The sequence below is a fragment of the Haliotis rubra genome, unplaced genomic scaffold (genome assembly GCF_003918875.1).
Source record: "Haliotis rubra isolate DU_JTF1 unplaced genomic scaffold, ASM391887v1 Scf2450, whole genome shotgun sequence".
Lineage (NCBI taxonomy): Eukaryota > Metazoa > Mollusca > Gastropoda > Lepetellida > Haliotidae > Haliotis > Haliotis rubra.
The window spans coordinates 26,972-36,747 of NW_025766504.1; the positions used below are offsets into that span (position 1 = coordinate 26,972).

Here is a 9,776-nt window from a genome sequence, read left to right on the forward strand (position 1 = left end):
ACGAGTTGCTGTATACAGTAGTAGCTTGACCTCATTGAACAACTTAGATATGCACCATCACTTAACAAAAACATCCTGAAATAATGTCAGGTGGCAACAAACAGACCAAATCTTGTTTATCCTCGAGAATAGAGATGTTGGAACACAATTGGACAATAATTTATATTGTTTCACCTTGTTAATAAGTCTCTCAATGTGAACTCTGTGCTTTGCCACTTTTTCTGTACATGAATTTTCTCCCATGTTGAATTGTTTTCCTGTCTTTCCTTTTGAGGAATATTCAGTTTCAAACCTAGTTTTTCAACTTCATTCTTGATAGAAAAACCTTTGTCAACCATGATGCCATCACCTTCATTAATGTGTCCAATTTCTTTCATTGACTTAATGACATCATAAAACCCAGACTGTTCAGTGATTGCTTTATCAGATATTGAACCAGTAAATAGTTCTGAAACAAACATTAAGCTTCCATTTGGATCACATCCAATCAAACCCTTAAGAGTAGAAGAGGACTTGTAATCACTGTAGACTTGACTTTGCAAACTTACAGCACATGGGGTCTGTGTTTTGACTTCTGTCCCATCAATGATAATTAATGTTGTTGGATAGTCTCTACGGTATTTTACAGGCATATGTTGTATTATATCATCCCTGTGTGGCCATATTGGAATCTGCCCTAGCTTGAAATATAACAGATCAAGCCATGTGTTGAAAATGATACCTGCTGACTGAGGACTTAGTCCAAAGCGAACTGCAATGTCTTTAAGTCCAAACCCATGCCTTAACCGACAGAGAGTTAGCAATAATGCATCCTGAGGTTTAAGTCTCTTGATGTATTTTCTCCCTGATGAATAATCAATGTCCTCTCCTTGGGGTAACAGAAATGGTAGTAGTGTGAGAAATCTCACATATGTAACACCTGTATAGTGTTTGAATAAGTTTTTGATTTTTTTACCCCTGGTGATCACAACATCTATGGAAAATAATGATGATTGTTGAAGCTCTCTGTAATTCCTGAATTGTCTTCTCATGTGATGCCACTTTGATGTTCAACTCTCGTATTTCTCTTGACTTGTCTTGTAATTGTTGCTCCAAATCATGTTTCTCTGCTGCCAGAGCTAGTATGTCCATTGCTGATATCCCTGAGACGACAAAATATTTGAATGATTTATTTATAATTTCAGATAAAACACATCAAGAATGCAACACCAACTACACACATATGTGGGAACACCAGTGTTATCTTGCCACCACCAGTGAAGCTTCCCAGGAATTTGCTCATCTAAATGATGAAGATACAATCTGTAAGGATCCCAAATCTCTTGAAATGAAAACGCAAAGTCAGTCAAATGAACTCTGGTTTGATGAACGCAGGAAACGTCTAACTGCATCAAGTTTTGGAAAGGTTTTGTCCAGAAAAAAAAGACCAAATCATGGCTTCTTGAACTCTATTTTCACTAGAAGAAACATAAAAGCACAATCACTAGAATATGGGAAGAAACATGAAAAAGATGCTAAGGCAAGGTACCATCAGAAATATCCAGACAGACATTTTCATGAATGCGGGTTTGTTGTAAACAATGAGTTTTCATTTTTGGGAGCAACACCTGATGGCAAGATCTGTGACAATGGTGAAAGTGGGATTGTTGAGATCAAATGTCCCTACTCAGCACGCAACATGACCATTGACAATGCTTGTGAAGCTTTAGACTTTTTCCTTAAAAAGGAAAATGGTGTAACTTCTTTGAAAAGATCTCACCATCACTACGCACAAGTACAAGGTCAGTTGATGGTTACTGGGTGCAGGTTTTGTGAATTTATTGTGTTCACTCAACTGGACATGCATGTGGAGAGAGAATAACTCCAGATATTGCTTTCATGCAGTCAATGTTAATGAAACTAGCCATGTTTTACAGAGATCATGCGGTATCCTACCTAAAGAATGCAACCACCGAGGAATAAATGAACACAGAATCTCCATATATACATACATGTTTCATCAGTCTGTGTAGATGTGTTCATCAGGAAGTCAGTTGACTTGTTTTCTGCTTGGTCATTGGGTAGCAATATCTGAACTGAAGCAGTCGACTGGGTGGATGGCTTGCTGGTGTTTAGTCTGAAAAAGCGAATGCATAATGTTTGACATGACTATGATGATTATTACACAATGCCATTTAGAAAGTGGTCAAATGTAACATGTTATATTTGGGATTACACTTTCTTAGTAAAGTACAAATTCTAGTATTTTGAGTTGAGCCCCATCCGGGATTCGAACTCACACCCTCAGAGTCAGGCACCTAATCGCCAGCACACAAAGAAGTCGCGGTAGCTGAATAGGTTAGGCGGCTGACTTTGTGTCCTGGCGATTAGGTGCCTGACTCTGAGGGTGTGAGTTCGAATCCCGGATGGGGCTCAACTCAAAAAGTACTAGAATTTGTAATTTTACTAAGAAAGTGTAATCCCAAATATAACATATGTTAGACTATGATGATGTTTATTATTTATTGTCATTATGAATATTATTTACATGTATCTTTCCATCATTAAAAAACATGAATGAATCTACTCTGATGTGTGTAATTTGTGAAACGTATACAAGTCAATATTCTCTCTGAGAACAGACTACACTACATAATGAAAACATACATCTACAGTGAATAAGGGGATAATGAAAACTCTGGGCACTCTGAAAAAAGATATGAAAGACATAGAAATAGCAATGAAACCTAAAATTTGACTGAAGTTATTTAGAATAAATTAGCATAAATATTAATAATTATCCCACAATTATGATTTAGGCCTACGGTATATATGTATTTTCCATTATTGAATTTGAAGAATGCATCTAGTTTGATTTGTGTAAGTTTTTAAATACACACATGTCAATATTCTCTCCGACAAGAGATGACCTCTGCTTTTTATCCGATATGCAGGGAGTGTACTGGCTTGGGCGTTTCAGGGGTGGTTTCCTGACTGGCTTGGGGCAGGCTCCGTCTGCAGGCACTGGGTCAGGATATTCTCTGCTCGGTCCTTTTCCTCCTACAAAATGCTGGAATAAAACAAAATACTATCAGATAAGACAAACAGAAATACATGTCCATTGTCCAGCTATCTATATCTAATTACGCATCAGGCCTAAAAAATTACGTCGAATCAGAGATCGAGTTTCCTTTGCCAGAAATGGTTACAAATGAATTCTCCAGATATATTATTGCTCCGATCTCGTGTTATAACAGTGAACATTCTGTATAAAACTAAGTATGCCTTTTCATAAGATATTATTTACGTGCAATAATTTTTACCTTAGAACATACAGCTTTGTGTTGATTTATTCTGGATAAATTTAGCTGCTCATGGGGACGACCGCAAGCTTTAATCCAGCGCTTGCATTTTTCTTCATTCCGTTTGACAGTTGGAAATCGGACGAAAAAACCTCCTTCCAGTCTTTCAGGGTAACGTTCGTCAGCATTGCATGTCCCCCACGCGCATCGTAATACCATTTTCTGTGCTTTTCACCACACGGTAACTAAGGACAACGGCGTTTGTTTGTGGGTAAAATATGGCGGGCGTTTGATAGCAGATCGGCACAGAATGGAAGCTTTTTTCTGATTGGTTGATACCAGCTGTCAATCAATATGCGCGGATCCATGAATAACAACATTAGGCTCGTACGACGAGTGTTATACATTAGTGCAACAATATTGCAACGTCACAGTTAAGCATGGGGACAGGTCGTGAATTGCAACAATACTTTGAAACAAAAAGATACAAATATGTTTGATTTCACGTGCGCTTATTTGGTGAGGGATTCTAAAAACAGGCCAGGGAAGCCCCCTGCGTGCCGATGTCAGTGATATATTAAAAATCTGTTATTGGTAGTGATGTCGTATGTCAACATTGTTGTAAATGTTGAGCAATTTGTTTAAGATAAAAGTCGTTAAACACAGTCACACCGTCAAGCTACTTAGCCTTTGATAATGTATATATCTTTCAGATATTGATTCGCGAAGCTTATTTCATAATCTACATTTAGCCTTCAGGCCAGTCAGAAGCGATACACATAAGGCAGAGAGGTTTATGGATGTCAACCTCTTTATTATGAGAAAACAATGATTTCGAGTAAATACTTACTCCTTCATCAATTGAAGAATATTTACATTTAGGCTTATTCAGTATGATATCATACATGGATATAGGCTATACGTGTTTGTATCCTTTGCAAGTGTCTGCTTGTTTGAACAATATTTAAAGACGAAAGTGACACAGTTAGTGTAGTACACCATAAAAATATTAAAAATTGTAACCTGTACTCAAGTGTTAGATGAAATGTAGGCATAACTACAACACGTGCTTTGTGCATATAGTGTGCAATAGTCAATATTCCTTGGAACAAACCTCACATAATTATTCTGACAGTCCCATACAAAAGGGTCTATTTTTTCATCTTTAATTGTTTACTTTTGTAGAGAAATAGCAACACCATCATGAACAGAGGAAACTCCTGTCCTGAAAATATGCTCATATGTTTTGAACTATTCTGTATCATTTACGGTAAATCAAAATACACAATCAACTATTCAGGACATTTATTTAAATTGTAAGTAATTCATTTCATGTTCTGGGGAAAGCATGGCTGCCAAAACGAAGTCTCTCTAGAATCTACATACATTATGTGAGGTACATATATTAACTAATGGACATACAAATGTCCTATTTTCCGACGTCGCAAACAAATCTATAAAACAAACCACGAGGTAATGATTTCACATGTTGTGCACTTTCAACATTTCTTGTAATTTGTGATACTACCAAACTCATCGTGAACGTATCCGGTTACAATGTGTATTGGAATAGTCTGGTTCATCGTGAACGAAACCTCACGAAAATAAAGTGTCCCTTCTCAACAGTGAATTCTCTCCAAGTGACCTGAGTTACAATGACATAATATAAAGCATAGCGGAGTTTCGCCCCTCGTCTCTATGCCCGTGTCAGTTATGTCAAGCCACAATAGTAACAAACCCATCGGGCATTATTGATTGTAAAATGTATGAGGAATTCAAGGAGGTGTGTGTTTAGAGCTGAGTGTTAAATATTTGTGATGTAATTGGCATCTCATGACCAGCTTACGTGAAACAGTAAACACTATCAAACATAACAGAGAGCTCACTTCGGCGCGTGTGTTTGCCTGCTCCCGAGACGGTCCAAACGATTTCAGGGTTATAGGCGGGGTTTCAGTACAGTCATTGGCGACTTGATAAAAACCACATACCACTTATCACTAACTGGCTATTTTTCAAATTCAGTTCAACGGGTTAATATCCGATATTTACCTTTACAACATACAGTAAACGATGCCGCGAATGGCGAACTCTTTATGTGTCCAAAAATGGCGAGATTTACCATGTACATAATTCTGACCGGTCATTTCAGCAATTGTGCTTTTACCTAAAACAATATGTTAGATCAGGAAACAGAGAAGTGGGGAGGTGCTTTGTCATTCTGGCATCCAGGATTAACAAATATGAGATGTTGTGGGTGATGATTGTCATGTGTTTGATTTTGTATATTGTGTGTTTTGTCACTACAGAAAGAGTACATTTCCCTGTGGCACCAAAAGGGTTAAATCTCAGTAGTAATCAGCTACAGATGTCCATCCTTCCCTTTGTTAAAAGATAAACCAACACATGGTATTTGACAAATACTGTTTGTGTTGTATGGCACGATGCCAGCATTGCGCCGCTCTCTGTCCTATCTGGCCGAGAAGACGGCCGGGCACCTCAGTGTGTACCTGTGACGTCACCAGCAGTGTGACGTCACTGTCACTGTACAAATGGCGCCATTTTAGCTGGGTGAACCTGGGCTCAGTCTGAGATCACAGTGTGCAGCGACATGTAAACAAACAGTTTGTTGTTGTCGGTTTCACAATATTCGCGATATTCTCAGAACAAAATTAACACAGAATTATGTTAGGACGGGCGACGTTTACGTACAATTCTACCATGAATCAAGAAAATACTAGATTCTGATTGGTTGTTCAGAAAAATCAGACGCGTTCGGTTCCAATTGAAATCAATTCAGTAAAGCATGTCTCTGATTTTCAAACACACTAGGTTTATCTCCTAATCACTCACCGTTTATGTTTACACTCACTTCACAATTTTCTTACCTGATCACGAGGTTCTAAACACAACAAATGACAAAATGTCTGAAAATACATTCAACAAGTTTTATTTATATTCACAAAGTAAACGGAAATCACGTGAATCGTGACACACGACAACGTGGACGGCACACACCTCGTCAGTGTCAGTAACGACATGTGCACCGTCACTGTCCACACCAACACTGACTTCAGTGTCCACCACGTGACACCAGGAACTCCACCACTCGCTGATGTCCATAGAATCTCGCGTAGTAGACCGCTGTGCTCCCGTAGTTGTTCATGGCGTTGATGTCCAACACGTTCAGGGACACGATCAGCTTCACGATCTCCAGGTCTCCTACACCCCAACAGGCGTAGTGAAGGACGTTGCTACCGTACCTGTTCACCAGCGACACATCAGCCCCTCTACCCACCAGGAACTCCACCACATCTCTGTGTCCCCTCACTGCTGCCGCCATCACCGGTGTCCCGCTGTAGTCTCCTCTAGTGTTGATGTCCACGTGACCCGCTGCCTGTGGATCCGCTTCACTCTTTCCAGGTCACCGTCCTCGCTGGCGGAGTAGAGGTCGCGGTCTGTGGCTGGTGATGGAGTCGCTGCAACACAAAGTAAACTGTGTACATCAGACATGTTCGTCACACATCTACAATGTTTTCATCATGTGATACGTGACTCGACATTGCTGCATCATTTAAACAATTCCATCATGGCTGACAACAATACAACATGGCGGGAATGTCAACTTGTGGTTTCTGGAATTATGGATGGTGTGTTTAATACAGAACTTTCTGTCAGAGCCAGAAGTTGTAGCATTATTTTGTGTACGTGTGGAGAGTGTTGATGTTTGTTGAACTTTACAAGTTGATAATGTCAGTACGGCTCTTGTTTGGTTTTAGGGTAATAAGATATAACGTTGGTTTATGTCACAGAGTTTTAATTGGTGTTTGACGCCACACTCAGCAGTATTCCAGCTGTCTGGTGGCGACCTCAGCATAATTATCTGGTTCATGGAATCCTGTGACTGACAACATGAACGTCGATCGACTCCACTATTCTTCCTGCTTGCTGGGTTTTCCGACCTACCGTGGGAGTCTTGTGTCGTCACTGGCGCTGGTGGAACCGTGTTGTTCGGTGTCAGATCATCACTCACGTCGGTCGTCGAGGCTGAAACAGGGAATATGTTGTTCAGAAAACTATACATAGCACATAAACATTTCTATTGCTGGCTCAGTTTTCGCCTTTCCACATAATGTTTCGCCTTTCAGTATTATGTATGATTAAATTCTAAATACATATCTTATGAAAGAAGTATTAAATATATAACGTTCAATTTGATTGAGGTCGAGACCGCGTGTCTCTGCAGGAAAAAACCCTTCCTAAATTTAGTTTTTACAGTTTGAAATCCTCTGACTAACAACATGAACGTCGATCGATACTACAGGTGAGACTCATCCCTCAATCACCACGGGTATGTACATCAGCGTGTTAAATGCAGGGGAGGATTAAGAACTGAGCTTCCTGCCTGCTGGGTTTTCCCACCTACCGTGTGGATCAGGGTCTTGTGTCGTCACTGGCGTTGGTGGGACCGTCTTGCTCAGGCTCGGGTCAGTCGAGGCTGAAACAGGGAATATGTTTTCCAGAAAACTACAAATAGCACATAAGCATTATAACTACTGGTCCCGCTTTCCAAAAAGTTTTGCCTTCCATTATTATGTAGTATGTAGTCCAAATACATTGGTTGTAGCAGAGGTATTAAAAAACGTATGTTTCGACTTGATTAAGATACCTGTTGATCGAGACTGCGTGCCCGAAACAAAGAGCACTTTCTAAATTCATTTTTTACAGTTTGAATCTGAAAATGTAATAAGCCGTGTACTGTCAGTGACTGTGTGTTAACAGCTGAGATGCTCTTCTATGTTCAAATGTAGTACTGAATGAATACAAATGTTAATTGTTACTTTGGTTTGAAATATAAACATGAACGGTGAAACTAAAGAATCTGTTGGCCCTCAGGGTTAAGGTTAGGTTACTAACGACTATATTCTACAGGGAATTCATATATAAACATATAGTACATGATTATTCACATTAATAATTGATTATTACACTAAATGAAAAAAATAGATAAACAAACAAAAACATCTGCACTTATACCTATTCCCCTCTATGGGGTGACTAACTGTTAGTTTGAATTCATTAACCGTGGTTGGAATTCAAAGATGCCTTTCCTTCACATATTGATACAAAATGCATGAAATAGTTACTAGATAGTAAAACAACATCAAACGACATGAACCACTGATAATGCGGTTTCGCCACTCTTTGACTTGATGTTTATGCAACACAGTTTAAATTTAGTGTCAGGTAAACTCTGTGAAGCACTCACAAAATGTCAGAATACCGAGCGATGGCGACAATGCATTTTTCACACAACAACATGATCCTATCTGAGTCGGAAACTTCAGCTGACACAACCGTACTTTGTCGATGGAAGCAATGTGCTTTGATAAACAACAAGGGTACAAACACGTGGCAGTGTGTGGTGGTAAAGATCCACATGTCGGCGGTCCGAGTGATAACATTCCGTCTGTTTCAACATTAGAAATAACGAGAATAAAGCATATTTGCCCTTCCATAATTTACATTCAATTGCATTGTTTTAAAATGTTGCAGAAATGCATGTGTTCCACATAAAGATTTCATTGCTTAAAAGAGCAAATCTACAGGTCGTCATTGTAACCATCTTTAAACTGCTACATCTGACCATGTGCTATAGCGGGATGTATTTCAATTCAATGCAGCTCTTCATGGACGCAGAATATAAAAATGAAACACATTTAAAATGAAATACTTGACTAGACAGATTTAAAATAGTCTCATAACGTCTTCCGATCCCTGAGAGTTGTAAATGCTATCAGGCCAAAGGATAACCCTTTACAAGCACATACTGTGATCAAATATAACAAGTCTATCAGGTGAAACGCCGCGTTGATGTTTCACCCGACCTTCCTTCATTCCCACCGGTGACAGGCTAAACAAACGTCTGAATGTAAACATTGTGTGAAGCAAGCACTTAGTTACCACAACATTCATATTGCTTTACAGCAGTCGTACTATAAACTATTTCATCTAATTTCCTAAATCAGTTCAAAAGTAGAAACTGAGAACTTACCTACCAATAACGTCCTAACACGAGCGACTCATCTCACTGCTAGTTACGAAATGCCTTGACTGGATGACACTACACGGCCGCAAAGCTGCCAGCTATGACGCCATTGTGGACGTGACAGGTTAGAGAGATGGCAACGTTTGGCGCTCGACTGTTTGGACTGGATTAACAACTTTGTATGGAAATATTTCTATCCGACCCAAGTTTGTCTTTCCCTCCGGTTTTATCAGATGAAAACAACATATTACAACATATGTTGCGCTACCCATGGCATGGCATGGACAATAGTTGTATAAGCGCATATCGGCTTCTTCCCTAAATTAGAATTCACCGATTGTTCACAAAACTCCCAATAGTTGCTTTACAAAGCATAAATGTCCCTTCAATGCATCGCGTTATATGTGGATAATTAATTAGACGTTAGAGGCTATCATTCTGTCATCAAA

General features: G+C 39.3%; 3 protein-coding genes across 4 annotated transcripts; all 3 read right to left on the minus strand.

The window, feature by feature from the left end:
- Window positions 1-57: 57 nt before the first annotated feature.
- Window positions 58-1,007, minus strand: LOC124279050 (the record flags this gene model as incomplete). The annotated part of the gene is given in 2 exon segments (XM_046714852.1): window positions 58-272; window positions 275-1,007. Coding segments are annotated over 2 exon segments (948 nt in total), but the record flags the coding sequence as incomplete, so codon positions are not given.
- Window positions 1,008-1,011: 4 nt separating this feature from the next.
- LOC124279051 lies at window positions 1,012-3,646 on the minus strand (the record flags this gene model as incomplete). The annotated part of the gene is made up of 4 exons (XM_046714853.1): window positions 3,303-3,646; window positions 2,880-3,049; window positions 1,992-2,116; window positions 1,012-1,142 (listed from the first exon to the last, which is right to left on the minus strand). Coding segments are annotated over exons 1-4 (624 nt in total), but the record flags the coding sequence as incomplete, so codon positions are not given.
- A 2,566-nt stretch (window positions 3,647-6,212) lies between these two features.
- LOC124279048 (integrin-linked protein kinase-like) lies at window positions 6,213-9,380 on the minus strand. 2 transcript variants are annotated; one of them, XR_006899281.1, is made up of 4 exons: window positions 9,334-9,380; window positions 7,705-7,776; window positions 7,245-7,325; window positions 6,213-6,757 (listed from the first exon to the last, which is right to left on the minus strand). XR_006899281.1 is itself a non-coding variant. In XM_046714849.1 (2 exons), exon 2 carries the CDS (start codon window positions 6,619-6,621, stop codon window positions 6,352-6,354), a length of 270 nt encoding a protein of 89 aa, XP_046570805.1. In that variant the 5' UTR covers window positions 6,622-6,757; window positions 7,245-7,446; the 3' UTR covers window positions 6,213-6,351. The 2 variants fall into 2 exon arrangements, 1 of the variants encoding a protein (XP_046570805.1); XM_046714849.1 differs by lacking the exons at window positions 7,705-7,776; window positions 9,334-9,380 and having other exon boundaries at window positions 7,245-7,446.
- Between the last annotated feature and the right edge of the window lie 396 nt (window positions 9,381-9,776).

Coding starts and splice junctions, on each gene's coding strand:
- LOC124279048 (XM_046714849.1), bottom strand. CDS start 6,621: ATGGCGGCAGCAGTGAGGGGACACAGAGATGTGGTGGAGTTCCTGGTG.